We start from the raw sequence: 19,118 nt of genomic DNA on the forward strand, positions 1-19,118 counted from the left end.
CGGCTGATTGTCGGGCGGCGTCTCTCTTGAGCGGCACGGACATACTTGGAAACCAGATATCGGCCCGGACCAAACGTTCTGTCTGGCTCCGATTTACCTCGAGGAAGACGGGACGCAGCCGAGAGGCCAACATGTCCCCATTAAAGTGGGCTTCAAAAACACAACACAGCGCAGAGAGGAACAGCAGAGCAACACGGACGATCAATGAGGATCACTCGATGGCCTGCAGGATGTCGAAACAAACGCTGGAAAGAAGAACCAATACTGCGTGCGGTAGAGAATTAGGACATGCAGATCGGTCACATATAATGCAATCACCTCTCATTTAAAGCACTCGTGTTATTTCTAAGAAGTTCGAGAAGGGAGGGAGGGGGGTTTGTCCCTCGTTATCGAAAGATCTGGAAGCTAAACTATGGATTTGATGACTAGTGCAGAGCAAATATATTGATTTTGTAAACCTCGTGCTACTTGCACACAAAAAAAGAGGCTCCAAAGGGCTCCAGGAAGAAAGATAAGACTGATTTTAACTGAAACTTTGGAACCGTGGAACAGATCTCATGAATATGAGGCTGCTCGCACACTGGCCGTCTAATTGGTTCATCAAAGAGCACTTTCAAACCACGGCTGGGTTTTATTGCATGTTCATGAAAGTCCCCAGAGAGCAAAGTCAATATTAAGAGTTTTTGAGAGTAAAAAGCTTCACTCAGGATATAAAATTGGCTGCAATTGATTTTTTTTAATTTGAACTGGAGGTTTTCTCATATCAAACAACTAATGAAAGAGTTTCCGCAGAGTTAAACTAAAATGATGACTTTTTTAACGCCACATTTCCACTGTCACACAAGTCATAGAATGACAAAATAAACCCGGGTCAATGAGGCCAATAACCACATGAATTAATGGACATTTATGCCACATTTCTTGTCTGTATTTCAAGCTTCATATAACGTGACCTGGACCGAGACAAGCAGCAACACATTGATGGATTAACCGATTTAAAAACATGTTTTTTGTTTTGCTAATTAAATTGAGATCTTTTTAAAACTAAGAACTTATTGAAATCCTTCAAGCCCATAAATAATTTTTATTTTTGATGGCTTTGTAAAATGTAAGCTCAATAAGTAGCTCAACAACCACGTGAAGCAGCTCACAGCTTTGCATGGAGAGTGAACACTGCCACCTAGTGGTAGAAATAATTACAACTTCTGCTTGTTATTTCTTTAAAGAGCTCACACACACTTTTATCAAACTAATATTTTTATTTGTACTGAAGGTTACAGAGCATCTTTCTATCAAAATAAGGAAATCAAAATTGTAATTCAACTCTCGGTTGTACAGTGAACATTGAATTCTGTTATTTTAGGGGGTGTGACGCCTTCTGACTATGTGCCCTTTGACATGTTACTGATTCACTGGATCCATTTACACCATTTTACAATGAAGTCCTCACATGATAACAGATGTTTGCTCCCAATGACACATGTATGTGTCCATTGACGCCCATCAAACTTTCACATATAGTCACACACGTACGCAACGGCGCCGAAGTGGGATGGCGACACAAACAAACGGCTCCATTCTCTGGAGTGAACGTCACCGTGTTCGTTCCGTGTTTCTTAATTACATTCAGCGTGATTGTCTTTTTGTCTCGTGTGTATTTTACAGAATGATGTGATGATGAGGGAACACGGCGGTTCATGAGAGAGAGAGAGAGAGAGAGAGAGAGAGAGAGAGAGAGGGGGGGGGGGTGGAGGTGAGGTGGAGACGAGGATGGGAGTGGGGAGCTTGCGAGTCTACGATCGCTTTTTTCTGCTCTCAAAGTTTCTGAAGTTGGCCGGCCTGATCTTCATCTCTGCAAATTCAATTGAGTGTTCGTGGCCCTTCCAGTGGAACCAGTTGATCCCCTGCAAAAAGAGAAAAGAAAGAAAATGCAGAGTATAAACAGGGGGACAGCAAACACGTCAGAGTCGAGTCGTCTTTCCTTAACCCTAGAACACTAACGTTAAAAATATTTCACCCAATATAATGTACTTCTCATTGAAATTCATATTCAAATACAAGGCAAGTTGAAGTACTCTTCTTTTATTTTTACCCTATAGAACTTATCATAAAACTGAGAGAGTCCGTGAAAAAAGCTCAAAAAGCTCAAAAAGACACGCCTACCTTGAATAAGACATGCCCACCTTGAATAAGACACGCCTCCTTCAATAATACACGCCCACCTTCAATAAGACACGCATACCTTCACAAAGACACGCCCACCTTCAATAAGACACGCCTACCTCAATAATACACGCCCACCTTTAATAAGACACACCCACCGTCAATAATACACGCCTACGTACAATAAGACACGCCTACCTCAATAATACACGCCCACCTTTAATAAGACACGCCCACCTTCAATAAGACACGCCTACCTTCATTCAATAAGACACGCCTACGTACAATAGGACATGCCTACCTTCAATAAGACACGCCTACGTTCAATAAGACACGCCTACCTTCAATAAGACACGCCTACCTTCAAGACACACCCACCATCAATAAGACACGCCTACGTACAATAAGACATGCCCACCTTCAATAAGACACGCCTACCTTCAATAAGACACACCCACCTTCAATAAGACACGCCTACCTTCAATAAGACACACCCACCTTCAATAAGACACGCCCACCTTCAATAAGACACGCCTACCTTCAATAAGACATGCCTACCGTCAATAAGACATGCCCACCTTGAATAAGACACGCCTACCTTCAATAAGACATGCCTACCTTCAATAATACACACACCTTCACTAAGACACACCTCCCTTCAATAAGACATGCCTACCTTCATTAACACACGCCTACTGTCGATAAGACACGCCCACTTTCAATAAGACACGCCCACCATCAATAAGACACGCCTACCTTCAATAGGACACGCCCACCTTCAATAAGACACACCTACCTTCAAAAAGACATGCCCGCTTTCAATAAGACACGCCTGCCTTCAATAAGACACGCCCACCTTCAAGACACGTCAACTGTCGAAAAGACACGCCTACTGTCAATAAGACACACCTATGTACAATAAGACACGCCTACCTTCAATAAGACACGCCCCCTTCAATGATACACGCCCACCTTCAATAAGACACGCCCACCTTCAATAAGACACCCCTACCTTCAAAAAGACACGCCTCCCTTCAATAAGACATGCCCACCTTCAATAGGACACTCCTACGTACAATAAGACACGCCTACGTACAATAAGACACGCGTACCTTCAATAAGACACGCGTACCTTCAATAAGACACGCCTACCTTCAATAAGACACGCCCACCTTCAATAAGACACGCCTACTTTCAATAAGACACGCCTACGTACAATAAGACACACCTGCCTTCAATAAGACACGCCCGCCTTCAATAAGACACGCCCACCTTCAATAAGACACGTCTACCTTCAATAAGACACGCCGGCGTTCAATAAGACACACCCACCTTCAATAAGACACGCCTACCGTCAATAAGACACGCCTACCTTCAATAAGACATGCCTACCGTCAATAAGACATGCCCACCTTGAATAAGACACGCCCGCCTTCAATGAGACACGCCCCCTTCAATAATACACACACACCTTCACTAAGACACGCCTCCCTTCAATAAGACATGCCTACCTTCAATAGGACACGCCCGCCTTCAATAAGACATGCCTACCTTCATTAACACACGCCTACTGTCGATAAGACACGCCCACCTTCAATAGGACACGCCCACCTTCAATAAGACACACCTACCTTCAAAAAGACATGCCCGCTTTCAATAAGACACGCCTGCCTTCATTATTGAAGGTGGGCGTGTCTTATTGAAGGTGGGCGTGTATCATTGAAGGGGGCGTGTCTTATTGAAGGTAGGCATGTATTATTGAAGGTGGGCGTGTCTTATTGAAAGCGGCCACCTTCAACAAGACACGTCTACTGTCGAAAAGACACGCCTACTGTCAATAAGACACGCATACCTACAATAAGACACGCCTACCTACAATAAGACACGCCTACGTACAATAAGACACGCCTACGTACAATAAGACACGCCTACCTTCAATAAGACATGCCCACCTTCAATAAGACACGCCCACCTTCAATAAGACACGCCTACCTTCAATATGACATGTCTACCTTCAATAAGACACGCCTACCTACATTAAGACATGCCCCCTTCAATAAGACATGCCCCCTTCAATAAGACACGCCTACCTTCAATAAGACACGCCCACCTTCAATAAGACACGCCTACCTACATTAAGACATGCCCACCTTCAATAAGACACGCCTACCCTCAAAAAGACACGCCCACCTTCAATAAGACACACCCGCCTTCAATAAGACACGCCTACCGTCAATAAGACATGCCTACCTTCAATAAGACACACCCGCCTTCAATAAGACACGCCTACCTTCAATAAGACACCCCTACTTTCAAAAAGACACGCCTCCCTTCAATAAGACATGCCCACCTTCAATAGGACACGCCTACGTACAATAAGACACGCGTACCTTCAATAAGACACGCCCACCTTCAATAAGACACGCCTACCTTCAATAAGACACGCCTACGTACAATAAGACACACCTGCCTTCAATAAGACACGCCCGCCTTCAATAAGACACGCCCACCTTCAATAAGACACGCCTACCTTCAATAAGACACGCCGGCGTTCAATAAGACACACCCACCTTCAATAAGACACGCCTACCGTCAATAAGACACGCCTACCTTCAATAAGACATGCCTACCGTCAATAAGACATGCCCACCTTGAATAAGACACGCCCGCCTTCAATGAGACACGCCCCCTTCAATAATACACACACACCTTCACTAAGACACGCCTCCCTTCAATAAGACATGCCTACCTTCAATAAGACATGCCCACCTTCAATAAGACACGCCCACCTTCAATAAGACACGCCTACCTTCAATATGACATGTCTACCTTCAATAAGACACGCCTACCTACATTAAGACATGCCCCCTTCAATAAGACATGCCCCCTTCAATAAGACACGCCTACCTTCAATAAGACACGCCCACCTTCAATAAGACACGCCTACCTACATTAAGACATGCCCACCTTCAATAAGACACGCCTACCCTCAAAAAGACATGGCGGGAATTCTGCAGTTCAATGACCGTCAGAAATGTTGGATTAAAACTTCAACGAAGAAGAAAGGAGTCGTCTGACATTGACGGCACGTACCTTACTGTGACTGACGTCACCGTATTTTCCCATGAGGTTGACACGATGACAGTTTTTATACCAAAAGGCGCCTTTGTACGACAAGGCGCAGTTGGTGACGGCGATGTCGTTGTCGTTGTCGAAGGTGGAGAAGGGTCGGCCCTGGTGGTACGTCATGGAGTCGCCTGGGCGGGAAGAACACAGCTCACGTCAACGGCTGATCTCATTCAACAGAAGATACATTTTGAGAAGGATAAGACTTTTAGTACAAAGCTAAAGCCAGAAGATAATTAGCTTAGCTTAGCATGAACAGCTATCCTGGCTCAAAGTAACAAAATCCACCTACTAAAGCTAACACACATCCATATTTACATGTTCTAAGATGCAACAAAGGACACCGCTTTGTAAATTGTGTCGTCAAATCAACCAGGACTGTAATGTTTTCAAAAAAAAACAAGATCCAAGACCTCAAAAAGATCAAGCTAGTCCTTCAAAGTGAGACCCAACCTGCTGTTCCACTGTACGCCCCTACGTAGACTTTGTAGCGCGTCTTCGGCTCCGCGATGGTGAGCTTGTCGTACTGAGCGTAGGCCGACTCCCCGTTGTCCCTCAGGTCCACTCGCAGCTCGTAGTGGCCGGAGTTTGTGATTTTATGGAGGTTGGAGAGACCTGTGAGAGTTTGGATATGTGTGAGTTGGCGGAGGAGCCGAGCTAAGGAGGCAAGGAGACAAGGGGGGATAAGAAAAGCTCTCACCCAGCCAGAACTCGTCATTCATGTTGCCGAAGCCGGCGGTGTAGTTCTTCCAGTTCCTGAAGAATTCCAGCTTTCCGTTCTGGCGCCTGAGGAGAACCTGCAGAGGGCCGAGCGTCACCAACGGCGTCGCAATAATCGTGATTCACGGTTTCAATTTGAAAATCCAGCAGGTTGAGTCACTCACCAGCCATCCCCCGCCGTCAGTGGTCATGTCACAGTAAACCTGGATGGACTGCCGCTCCTCGCCGCCCACGTACACCGTGTACAGGCCGGAGGTCGTCTCGCCGTTCAGGAAGATCTGAGCGCAGTCCCGAGGGCGCCGGTACAGCTGGCCGACTGGAAGCACAGATTAAAAACACATCATCAGCACAGATTAAAAACCTTCAAGACAGTGAACAGTGCCGTAGGAGAGAGAGAGAGGGAGAGAGAGGACATTGGGAAGAGAAAAATGTGAAAAAGAGACGAGCAGCTCAGACCGAAGGAACGATAAGCACAAAGTGTATGAAGGTGGATTTGTGTCTTTTTTACCCGAGCAAATTTCTAGTTTGTCTCTTCAAAATCTTTGCTCTTCATCCCAAAAATTGCTCTAAAAAAAAGAACAAAAATCTCTCCAAAAATATACCCTCAAAAAAAAAAAAATTTCCTCTCAAAAAAATATATTTGCTCTAAAAAAAAACGCACAAAAAAAAAATGCTTTCAAAACTAAAATTTGCTCTAAAAAAAAACGCTCTTAAAAAAAACACTAAAAAAAAAAAGCTCTCAAAAATAAAATTTGCTCCAAAAGAAAACAAACTGAAAAAAAAAATTTGCAAAAAAAGAAAATTGCTAAAAAAAAGAAAAGAAAAGCCTCTTAAAAAAAATACTATTAAATAAAATATCTGCTCTCAAAAAAAAATTCTCTAACAAAAAACCCTCTCAAAACTAAAATTTGCTCTAAAAAAAAACCCTCTCAAAAATAGACTACACATATATGGTAAAGTTGTGCGCTCGCAGGTGTGCACCTCCCTACCTGTGGTGAAGACGGCAGTCACGTGACGGCTCCTCTGCGGTCCGGCGATGGCCTGAAGTCTCACGTCGTACTGCGTGGAGCCCGTCAGAGGAGCCATGACGTAAGAGGACGCCGTCGGGCTGAGCACCACTTCCTGCATCCGTGCACACGCACACACACAACAAGACAACACATTTACAAAGAGCAAAAACACAATGGAGAGCCAACGACAATATGTGCACTCATTACGCCTGTAACAACCATTTAAGTTTTACTTTAGGAAGAAAAACTACAAAAAAAAAGACTCAAAACATGTTTGACACAGTAAAAATATCGTCTACTTTTGTTGTGTATGTATGTATTTGTTAATAATACTAATAACAGTGGTGAGTAATTACACTTAGGATACTTTATACATCTTTATACAGGTAAATATTGTACTTTTACTACATTTTTTCGCCCCTTTCCTTTAACTCCAGATGTGCTGATGCTGAATGTTTGAGATAAACTAAAGGATGAATTTTTCCTTCATGTGTTGAGAGACTCCTCCTACTTCTTTACTTCATTTGTATTTGCTTGTGAGTCCTTGATGGTGAACAATGGCTGCCAAGAAGTTAGGAAATGGTCGCCAGTAACGTTGAATTGACTTTGGGGTTTAAACAAGAAGAAAACTAGCGAATCGATCGATTGATGGATTGATTGAACGCACCCTGATGGTGCCGTCAGCAGGTGAGGAGAAGGTGAGCGTGTAACCGGTCACGGCGGCTTGAGGAGGTTTCCATGTCAGCGTCGCGCTGTCAGTTTGAATGTTTACAGCCTTCAGATCACGAGGAGGATCCACACCTGAAAGATACGCCGCGCTTCATTCAAATGCACGAGAGTCATCATCATCATCATCATCACACGTATACGACATGAATACAAGCCTACCGGTGGTGAACTCAGTAACAGTCGAGTCACTCTTCTGCGCGTCCTTCAGCGCGTGGACTCCAACGGTGTAACGGGCTCCTGGGACCAGGGAGTCCATCTCGAACTCCACCGTGTTCCCAGAAACACGCTCCACCACGTGGGACACTGGCAGGCAATGTGGAAGAAAAACAGGGTGACCAATGGAAACGTTTCCATTTGGGAGATTTGAATATGACTATGTATAATACCAGATACTACTGCCATACTTGAGGGACACTCATGTGAACAGAAAGTAAGCATGTTGAGCCAAGAATACTCAAGTTCTCACCTGGAATATCCTTCATTTCTAAGAACAAGAACAAACTGGAGAGTTTCACATGAAAGTTCTCTATTTCTGGCCATTTTGAGAGTTTAATGATCCCACACATGTGATGCTCCAGATACTCAACTAGCTCAAAGGAAGGCCAGTTTTATAGCTTCTCTCAACAGCAGAACTGTTTTCAGCTGTGTAACATCACTGCACAAGGGTTATCAAGGGTTTTCCAGGTGTATCAAGGGTTTTCTACTCATCCATTAGTCTTCTAAGGTGATGATCAAACACAATATACCATCAGAGCACTGACAGCTGCTGGAAATGGGCCTCTATATACCTCTGTAGATATTTCATTAAGAACCAGACGTTTCCACCTAGAATAGTCTTTTACCACATTAACAATGTCCAGAGTGCATTTCTGATTCATTTAATGGTATCTTCATCTTAAATCAGTGCATTTATTTGAAGAATACGGACATTTCTAAGTGACACCAAACTTTTGAACGGTAGTTTGTGAGCAAAGGTAGAAAATAGAAACCTGAATCCGCGCTGTAAGTAATGACGTAGCCATCCACGGTGGCCACTGACGGCTGCCACACCAGCAGGGCTGAGGTGTCGGTGATATTAGCTGCAGTAAGACCCTGAGGTTTGTCCAAAGCTGCAGTACACACACACACACACACACACACACACACACACACACACACACACACTCACACACACACGGGAAATCGACGCCAACGTCAGTGCGAGTCAAGGAAGGCTGACACAGAAGTGTTGTAAAGGAGAAGGAGGAGAAAACCAACCTGTGATTACAGTGTCAGTGCTGGGGTCACTTTCCTCGAGACCCTTCATAGCGCTCACAGTCACTTGGTACACTTTCCCCGGGATCAAGTCCGGCAGCGACGCCTCGAACACGTCGCCGTCCACGGTCACCACCAGGGGGCTTCCTGTGGAAGGGTACAACACAAGTTAAACCATCGTAAAATATGTAAAAGATGGGGTTCTACACAAAAAAAAATAATACATTTGTTGATGCATCGGAAAGTGTACCCCACAACAAAGCTCTAGTGTAGCTCTTTGGTACTTTATATATGTATTGTGCCTCCTGGCGATACATTTAGATTATTATATGTATTATTGTTAATAGGAGGTGCTTCTACTAAATTCCACGGCAATCTGTCCAATAGTTGTCGAGAAAAACACAAACACCATCCTCATCTCGGTGCAAGAGGACCATCGAGAAAAGTCAAGAGGATTCATCCGAAAAAATAAATAACTCAAATCTAGCCGATAGTTATTGCTGAACCATGCAACTCAATCAAAATCTCTGCGGCAACACAGCAACTGATTGACCTCCCACCTCCTTCGAAGGGCACATAGGTGATGCGGTAGTTGTCCACTGGGGAGCGCGGCATGGACCAGTGAACGACAGCCGAGGAGTCCGTCACCTCGGAGAAGATCAGTCCTCTGGGAGTGCTCAGGCCTGGTGGAGTATGAGTGGATGTGCACAGGGGGGAGAATGAGGAGAATTAAAGTGACGACAACCAGGAACATCGCAAGAGCACAAGACGCTTGGAGGATCCGAAAGGTCAGACATGGAGTGAAGCTTAAACCGGAGGGCCAAAGATGATTAGTGGGACTTCAGTTCTGGAGTTCTCCGCAGACGTCACACCCAGAAGTTTAGTTGTTAGTTTAAAAACGGCACACTTTGCACATACACACTGCACCATACGTATACCTGTCTGAGCAACCCCAGTAATAGGTTGCGAGCGTTGGTCCAGCGTGACGCCGTAAAGCTCGATTTCGTACTCGGTGCCGCTCATGAGTCCGGTCAGAACCTTGGTTCTCTCGGTGCCGCGGACGCTGTACTCTCGAGGGTGAGCGAACCTTTTGCCGTCTCGTATTTTGATCACGAATCGGTCGAACAAGTCTTCGTCGGCCGTCCACGACAGACGGAAACCGTCGTGCGTGACGTCCGAGACGAAGAGATGCTCCACCTCCGCCTCCGCCTCTAGGTTAGACACAAGGAAGACACAGCGGTTTGTTTTCTTCCACCCCGACGCACGGGCAATATTCATGAAGTACGGAAGAAGTCGGCGAGAAAAGGTTCCCAGGTGGAAGACGAGGTTACGTTCCAGCCGCCTCGGCATCGGCCATGCTCGGGCGTCCGTTAGTGTGAATCAGTTCAAGGCAGCAAAGGCTTGGATGGATTAAAAAAATCAAGATGCTTTTTTTGTTGTTGGTACATGTTTATTTACGCCAGTTAACCAGGGTCACATTCCTTAATCCAAAAGGCTCTAAGGGACCCGCTTCGACGGATTTCGTCAAACGCCGGTTGAGACGAGGTCCCCATGCGTCTTCAAGGCATTCAGTGCATTCAAAGACAACGAAACAAAGGACGTTAGAAGTTAAATCAACGGACATTTCATGCTGAGAATGTCTTGTCGATTCATTGAAGTGTTTTCCCCGCATCTGATTTTGAGGTAAAGAAATAGAAAAGGCAGCGGCATGGTGAAAGAAGACGTCCTCAGACGCCAATCAGAAAACCGAAGGAAAACACGTTTGAAAATATGAAAAACAGAATGGCTCATATTTCGGGGAGGTACAGAAGAAACGGGAGGGAGCGTCACGTCTCGACTTCCCGCTGACAAAGCAAATGCTTAGAGGAAGAGGAACAAAGTGAGATTGTTCTGGAAAAGAGTCGTGTTAGGGGTTAGAGTTAGGTGTCAAGGTATCAGAGCGAGCTGCAGCCTCACCATCCAAACCTGGCGAGGAGAAAACTGATTATCTAGATCATACTAGCTTGTGTATAATAGACCAGCCAGGTTGTGATGGCGAAGCGTCAGCTGGTCGATCACACACGTACAGTAGTTTTAGTAAGAGGAGGGGCCTCGCGGTGCTCTGTGAGCGGTACCTGTCACAGCCACTGTCGTCAGAGGCCGAGAGAGGAGCCCCGACTCTGACACCCCGGTCAGCCTGACCTCATAGCCTATGCCGGTGATGAGGCCCCAGATGTCCAGGTGACTTTGGTTTCCTGGCACAGTGAACTCCTGAGGCTCCAGCAGCCAGCCAGAGTCAGTCACCACTATGTGAAAATGGCTGAAGCCGCCACTAGAGGGTGCTAATTCCTCCTCCTGCTGCTGCTGCTGCTGCTGCTGCTGCTGCTGCTGCTGCTGTTGCTGCTGCTGCTGCTTCACCTCCCACGACACACGGAAGCCGTAGGGGGTTATGTTGGAAATGGTCAAGTTTTCCACTTTAGGAAGAGGAGCTGGAGAGGAGTGGAGGTTTGTGTGTGTGTGTGTGTTTGAGTGTGTGTTTGTGTGGGAGGGGCAACAAGAGTCCGTCAGGAGGATAATGTGTGCAAAGATTGCAAAAGCATATCATAAAATCTGTTCTTCCCGTCAGTGTTATCAGAAGGCAAAAATAAGTAATATCAACCTAAATTTAACAGCCAGAACACACAAAGGGCATATTTTGCATGCATCATAAAGTTTTGTAAACTTAAGACTGTAGAAAATGGATGCAACCTCTCTTTACTAATGCAAAATTTTGAGCACTATTGAGGTCAACACTGGGATCTAGTGGCCATTAGTGGAACTGCATCTTGGCACAATTCTGGCTTTTAGATCTAATTCTCGCTCTTCTACAACTGCTGGATTAAGTTCATCCAGTGGTGGAAATTAAGTGAGAACAGGTCCTCATGTACTTTACTTAAGTCCTCTATACACTGCTGGATAGCTTCAGTTATAATGCCGAAGTAACTGAAGCTGTCAAATAAATGCAGTGGAATAAAAAGGCTCAAGCTTCGACTTAAAAATACCCCTCCTTCACTAGCTTTTGATGCATTATTAAGTATAATCTAATAATAGTATATACTGTGTTCTATTAATAACAATAAGTGCTCATGATGCATGTAAAATTTGCTCTCACAGCGTTTCTTATCCGGGGCGCTAAAGCTTGAAATGCATTAAAATATTTTGAGCTGATAGCAGGAGACATTCCTCAAAAAGCCACTAAGTTTCGATGCTAAACTCTTCCAAGAATTGTGAGTTTTAGACATGAGTAAAATACGTAGTACCTGTGACGGCGTGGGCCAACACAGAGGGAGTGTGGCGCCCGTGAGAGACGCCGTACAGTTCGATATCATAGCCCGTGGCGTCCATCAGGCTAGAGACGGTAAAGTTACGCACTTCACCCGGCAGTCTGAACTCCAGCGTGTCGGACTGCTGCTCGGGGTCACTGACCCGGACAACAAAGCCATCAAAGTGGCCCGACACGACGCTCCAGGACAAGCTGAGGTTATGTGGGCTCGCAGGCGAAGCGGCTACGGGCCCCAACTGTGGGACATCCTCTGAACAGAAAGAAGAGCACGGCTTTTTTTCAGTTACGTCGCGCTGGTTAAATCACAATGTGGTTGCAATGCCAACAACAACAGAATAATGCATGTAATGCGGGATACCTGTTGTAGCTACAGCAAACAGGGGCTGTGTTTTCTGGCCACCGGCGCTGGCGTACAGCTTTATGTTGTAGCTTGTGCGCGCTTTGAGCCCGGCCATGACCGTGGAGCGCACGTCTCCGGCCAGAGAGCGCCCCATTGCCTGCGAGGGCAAAGCAGACTCTCTGACTTCTACTATAAAGTTATCAAACGCCTTCTTTCCTGTCCGCCATGACAGATACAGTCTGTCTGAGGTAATGTTAGAAACAACTAGCCTGGACAAATCAGGCTCTTCGGCTACAAGGGGGGGAGAGAAAAATATAAAATACGTTCATTTATTGACATGAAAACAACTAATATGTATGGAAGCGCATTTCCGCCACAAAGAAAAAAAATTAGGACCAAAAAATTAAACAAAAACTACAAAAATTAGGACCAAAAAATAAATTAAAAAAATTAACTTTTTTTCGTAGACTTTTTTTCAAAATTAGGAGCAAAAAAAGAAAAAAAATGAACTAACTTTTTTTTTTGGGTAATTTTTTTTTTCAAAATTAGGACCAAACAAAAAAAAAACAATCAACTTTCGTTGACTTGTTTTTCAAAATTAGGACAAAAAAATTAAATAAACTTTTTTTTTTTTTTGGAAGATTTGTTTTTCAAAATTAGGACCCCGAAAAAAAAATCTATCAATTTTTTTTTTTCGTTGACTTTTTTTCAAAATTAGGACCAAAAAAAAAAAAATTTTTTTTTTTCGTAGACTTGTTTTTGTTAAGCTTAATTATTATTTTTTTTGTTTCCTATTTTATTTTATTTTTTGTCCTAATTTTTTTTATTTTTTTTATTTGTTTTGGTCCTAATTTTTTTTTTTTGTGGCGGAAATGGGCTTCCATAAATATGACCCCTATTCTTAGTAATACACAAAAATCTAAATACCTGTTGATGCGACAATACTGACAGCGCTTGTTCGGGATCCCTTGTACGTCCCATAGAAGTAGGCTATATAGTCAGTGCCGGGCCTGAGCCCCGTCACGTCGTGTGATGTTACACTGTGGGATACGTTATATTCCTTTTGCTCCGTCAGCCAATCAGAATCAATTATCTCCAGGATAAAACCGTCAAATTCTCCTTCAGTGTCGTTCCAGGAGATTGAAAAGCTCTCTGACGTTAAGTTTGAGATATAAAGATTGCCCACCACTGGTTCATTCACTAAAGAGAGAAATCGTTATTAGATTTTCAGTAAAGAAAAACATTTTGCAGCACACATACGGGCAGAGGAACTAAGTAACTGGAAGCTCATTGGTTTGATTTATCACATTAAAATGTGTAACTATACACTCACCACTTGCAATTCCTGAGTAGATTAAATGCGTGCATATGTTTTCGCATAAAGTTTTGCTTGACTTTCACACTAATTCTGATCATTGCTATTAAGAAAAACGTGAAAATAGCTAAAGAATACTGGCCTCAGTGTTTATTCTAACGTGACAATGTGGCGTAGGAAGAAATATAATCGGATAAAATATCTCCTTCATGCATGCGGAGGGAGCTCTGATCATGCAGCTGCTCCGAGATGAATCCTTCAAAGCAGAATGGGACAAACAAACTCGTAAAAACATATGTTCTCCATGCGACGACAAAGTCAGGTGCTTGCAAACATGCAGCAGATAAACTCGGCGTCATTCCGATGTGAAACGAGGTGGCGTTACTTCAAACCCCATTTCACATGATCAGCTTTTTACCTTTGACAAACGACAAGAAGATTGAATCATTTGCCACCCGGCAAGTCAAAAAGGAAACGAGGACATTCACTGAATCAGAATCGTCAAACTGATTCCACGCAAACTAGCAGAGCTCAAATGTCACAAAACCGCAAATGATCCCTCAAGGTTAATCAATGACACACTGAGCGAGTGTTGATGGGATGGGATGAGATGGTCACGCTGTCGCGGGGGGGGCGACGGGCGTGAAAGTGGGTGAAAGTTATTGGTTTTGCTTTTGCAATCATTGCAGCACATCAGCGTCAAACCTCAACCACGATGCAAAGGGGGCGGTAGAGAAGGGGGAGGGGCTTCATGCACTTTGGTAACCAGGATGGAGGGAGCGGTTTTGAGGGGGGTAAGGGTGAACATTTGAGGGGCGTTTGCTTTTGTTCAGTGATGCGGCACGAGTCCCCCCCATCACCCCGCCCTCTCTCAGCTGGACAGAAACAGTGGCTGGAGGGTAAAGAATGGATCACGGGCATGTCGGTTAAGCTGGACAGTGATGACAGAACAGAAATGGGGTTATTATGTCGTTCTGGTTTCATGCAGCGAAGTGCGGACGCTCCACTGTGAGTGGGGAGGACAGGAGGGAGGACACACACACACACACACACTGCAGAGGTTCTAGCGTCTGTGTTTGCTTCACAGACACCGACTGAAAAGTTAAAAATCAAAAATAGTTAAAGAGTTAAGAGGTTCAAGGAGAACCAAACAGACGCTGCGACGCTGCAACGCTGCGAGTTGCAGGTACCTGTGGTGGCTTCAGTGTACACGGGTGCAAGGAAGGAGCCCTGATACATCCCATACAGGCCAACCATGTAGCTGGTGTTGGGGTTCAGCCCCGAGATGCCCAGGCTCAGGGCGTCTCCGGACAGACTGAGGTTCTGGCTCTCCTCAAAATTGTCCAAGTTCGTGACCTCGATGACAAAGCTGTCAAACTCCCCGCCGACGGGGGTCCAGGACGCGGTGAAGCCGTCCCATGTAATGTCAGAGGCGGTGAGGTGCACCGCGGGCTTCAGCGCCTCTGGGAGACAGACAGATCAGAAGTGGGAGGAGTCAACTGAATGGACGGCAAGATGGACTGTAAAAAAATTTTTTTTTAAATGACTCTCGCATAATTTTTTACAATATTCATCTCACGACTGAGAAGTTGGGCCACAGTGAGACAAAGAAATTATCTGGGTTTAATTAACTATTCTGAAGAAAAGCGACAGAAATGTCAGAATAATGAAGAAAAAAAGGTTGTAATATTTCAGGAATTCATTTGGGATTTAAAAGAAAAAGTCATATTTATTTTGAGGAGGAAAGAGATGACTTTTAATACTTCTTTTAAAATAAACCATGATTTAAGACAACAAAAAATCTAAAATCTGGAACTTAAATTTTTTTTTTCTAGAACTAACTTTTAATTTTGAAATATTCTGACTTGAACTCAAAAGGTTTTTCTAAAAGGTTATTTGAATCTTGAAATATTTTTACTTTAATCCTAAACCTAAACCTCTAATCCTAACCCCCTAACAAGAACCCTAAACCCCCAACCCTACCCTTACTTTAATCCTAAACCCTAAACCTACCCTAACTTTAATCCTAAACCTAAACTCTAGATCTACCCTTACTTTAATCCTGAACCTAAACCTACCTTTCTTTAGTCCTAAACCTAAACCCCAAACCTACCCTTACTTTAATCCTAACCCTCTAACCCGAACCCTAAACCCCCAAACCTATCCTTACTTTAATCCTGAACCTAAACCCTAAACCTACCTTTACTTTAATCCTAAACCTAAACCCTAAACCTACCTTTACTTTAATCCTAAACCTAAACCCAAACCCTAACCCTCTAATCCTAACCCTAAACCCCCAACCCCACCCTTACTTTAATCCTAAACCCTAAATTTAACCCTAATCCTAAACCCTTATCCTAACCCTAAACCCTAACCCTGAAATGCTACATCCTTAATCTGGATGAAATAAGACTATATCAAATGATTTTTTTACTTAAATTAGGAAATGTTACAACTTTGTTCTCCAAAGAATGAGACTGGCAGCCATGACATATTCATAGCGTTCGAAGTAAAATGGATGTGATGATGAAGATGATGAAGATGAATGCCTACAAAAGAAAAGGAAACATTTGCTCCATGTACCTGTCGTGGCAAAAACTCTGAGCGGTAAAGACCTCTTCCCCTCCGCCAGCCCCCGCAACGTGATCTCATATTGCGTGGCGGGGGACAAACCCTCAATCTCAGTGTTTCTCACGCTTCCTGGCAGCGAGGTCACGTGAGCGCTCGCCGCTCCCGACGCCGCCGGAGCCCTGAGCTCCACGGTAAAGCTATCGAACGCCCCGTCGGGCGCCGACCACGCCAGGCTGGCGCTGGTGGCGGCGACGCGGACCGAGAGGTCCCCCGGTGCGTCCGGGCTCGAGCCCTCGGGCTCGGCGCCGGAGCTCACGGCGGCGGTATCGGGGGCGTTTAGAGGACGGAGGGGATCTGGGCTTTGAGCCGCTCCAGAATCCCCGTCTGGAGAGGTGGGATTAGCTGCTACACACGGGGAATAAAAGCAGGTTAATGAATTCATTCGTCACCAGATTTGTTGATGACTGAAAAAACCCAACCTGTGAAGAAGAAACTGGGTTAAAATAAGAACATATTGCACAGTTAAATTCAAATAATGACGTCCATTGTAGCCTTATTCTCTTTCTGATTATCCCGGCTTTTCCAGGACCCGCAGGCTTTATCATCAAGCGGCAGCGAGGGGCATTAATGGCGCCCACGAGGCGGCGCCATTAACTTTTGAAGCCTTTTGAGTAGTCCACCAGAGTGGAAGTACACAGCTGCCTTCAAATAGACGGTTGAAGCCATGCACAGCCGCTCTGAGTCACTTTCCTTTGTCATGCGAGTGACGTACGTTGGGATTTTTTTCTGCCCCGGAGGATCAGTCGATCGTGTGAATGGAGACGATGAATGATGCGCATGGAATTAGCGTTCGGGGAAGCGAAACATGTCAAAAGCAGGAGGAAATCCATCTGCAGATTTCTTCTTATGTTTGAAGCAACATTGAGAACGACTGGTGGGATGAAGTCTGTTAGGTTTGCCTTCATTCTGTCATGCCGAGAGGTCTCAACGGGTAAAATACCAGCATGCAAATCATACCGCTAAACAACTATTTGTCTGTAAGCAAAAAGAAAGAAAACAAAAACAGGTCAAAGTGTCTCTTATGAACTGAAAGAGGAGCTTATACCTGTGACTGCAACCGCTTCAAGTAGCACAGATCTTTGGCTACCGGTAACTCCATAAAGTTTTATTTGATACTCTGTCGATGCGTTCAGGCCCTGGATTCGAGAGCTAGTGGCATCTCCGGGGAGTCGGGCCTCTCTCGCATCCCATAACCGCAGAGCGTCTTTACATTCTACTGTCAGACTATCATAGACGCCGTGGGCCTTTAGTTTCCACGTGAGGTCAAATCCATCAGGCGCGACGCCCGACACCGTCAGCTCCCCGAGCGCCTCCTCGCCCCCGACTGGGGACGGCGAGTCGGAGGGCTCTAAGTACGCAAAACTAATGACATTGTCCTCCGAGCCTGTGGGAGTCGTGAGCTCGCGGTCGTCTGAGTCAGCTAAATAAAACGTGAAAGAGGCTACAAGAAAAAACAAAAAGGCACAAATCAAGAAAGCATCGTTTAGGTGTAAGTGCATCTCATTTTCTTGGTGTTTGTTGGCAGAAAATTCTTCAAATCTCTGGTGTTCATCTATTCATAAAATACCAGCTGACTACTGGTGGACTTGCAATTTCTCTGAAGAAATACAGAGCACATTTCAAAATGGTGAAATGCTTCCCCACCCACCTGTGGATGAAGATAAGGTGACGGGCGCGCTCCTCTTGAGGCCGCGCTCCGCAGCCAGCGTGAAGGTGTAGCTCATCCCGGGGCTCAGGTTGGACACGACGTAGCTCGTCGCCGCGGGCGGGATCTCCGCCTCCCCGACCTCGCCGTCCCTGGAGACGTACTCCAGCCGGTAGGCGCCGACCTTGGCCCGGGGTTTCCGCCACTTCAAGGTGAGCGAGTTCTCCGTGGACCCGGTTTCCTCCAGATCTCTGGGAGGATCGATATCTGCGGGGCGATGGGGGTGGGGGAAGGGAAATGTGAACGCGTGCGTGTCGCATTTTGTCACGCCGATTCGCACCCGACAAACACGTCCGCCGGCGTGTTTGTGCAGCGGAGGGACGGGCGGCGCTCACCAGTCGCGGCGTTCGTGGTGGCGGGGAGGCTCTCCCTCTCTTTCTTCACGGCGGTCACACCGATGCCGTACTCCGTCCCCGGGTTCAGCCCTGCAACACGAAGGGGAAGGAAGGAAAATGACCACGCGGCACGGCGAACGCATAGCCACGTGCGCTCGCACTCGCTATACGTTTGAGGCCTCACCGGTGAGCGTCGCTACCGTGGTGTCGCCAGGGCCTCGCGGGAACAGTTCCTCGCCGTGAGTCGACCCGGAGATGGGACTGTACTTCACCAGATAGTCGCCGACGTCTGCTTCACTGTTGGTCCACTCCAGAGTGATGCTGCCGTCCGTCTGGGAGACCGACTGCAGGTCCACGGGGGCGTCCAGCGCTAACGATAGCATGCACGGTCACAACAGGAGAATCATTCATCGCAGACTTTAGATTCGCAGGTGTTTCATCTATTAGTTGATCTAATATTGAAAATTGGGGTTTGCGCCGTGCAAACAG

General features: G+C 45.6%; 2 protein-coding genes across 3 annotated transcripts in view; both read right to left on the minus strand.

The window, feature by feature from the left end:
- Positions 1-1,141: 1,141 nt before the first annotated feature.
- The window catches only part of LOC137783613 (tenascin-like), a 30,948-nt gene continuing 12,971 nt past the window's right edge, over positions 1,142-19,118 (minus strand). Inside the window, exons 8-23 of one of the 2 annotated variants that reach the window (XM_068573740.1) lie at positions 18,814-18,999; positions 18,630-18,719; positions 18,238-18,501; positions 15,149-15,421; positions 9,941-10,213; positions 9,563-9,685; positions 9,006-9,149; positions 8,738-8,857; positions 7,908-8,051; positions 7,687-7,820; positions 6,999-7,131; positions 6,174-6,325; positions 5,990-6,086; positions 5,743-5,904; positions 5,257-5,420; positions 1,142-1,904 (exon numbers count right to left, since the gene is read on the minus strand). In XM_068573740.1, coding sequence (XP_068429841.1) covers positions 1,794-1,904; positions 5,257-5,420; positions 5,743-5,904; positions 5,990-6,086; positions 6,174-6,325; positions 6,999-7,131; positions 7,687-7,820; positions 7,908-8,051; positions 8,738-8,857; positions 9,006-9,149; positions 9,563-9,685; positions 9,941-10,213; positions 15,149-15,421; positions 18,238-18,501; positions 18,630-18,719; positions 18,814-18,999 — 2,570 coding nt within the window. In that variant the 3' untranslated portion in view covers positions 1,142-1,793. The remainder of the gene's footprint in view (positions 1,905-5,256; positions 5,421-5,742; positions 5,905-5,989; positions 6,087-6,173; positions 6,326-6,998; positions 7,132-7,686; positions 7,821-7,907; positions 8,052-8,737; positions 8,858-9,005; positions 9,150-9,562; positions 9,686-9,940; positions 10,214-15,148; positions 15,422-18,237; positions 18,502-18,629; positions 18,720-18,813; positions 19,000-19,118) is intronic. The other variant, XM_068573739.1, reaches the window with a different exon arrangement.
- LOC137783814 (tenascin-like) lies at positions 11,076-13,856 on the minus strand (the record flags this gene model as incomplete). The annotated part of the gene is made up of 4 exons (XM_068574148.1): positions 11,076-11,470; positions 12,281-12,553; positions 12,662-12,934; positions 13,571-13,856. Coding segments are annotated over 4 exons (1,227 nt in total), but the record flags the coding sequence as incomplete, so codon positions are not given.

This window comes from Clinocottus analis, unplaced genomic scaffold, assembly GCF_023055335.1.
Source record: "Clinocottus analis isolate CAN_PGR_092001 unplaced genomic scaffold, fCliAna1.0.p SCAF_13, whole genome shotgun sequence".
NCBI classification, from domain to species: Eukaryota; Metazoa; Chordata; class Actinopteri; order Perciformes; family Cottidae; genus Clinocottus; species Clinocottus analis.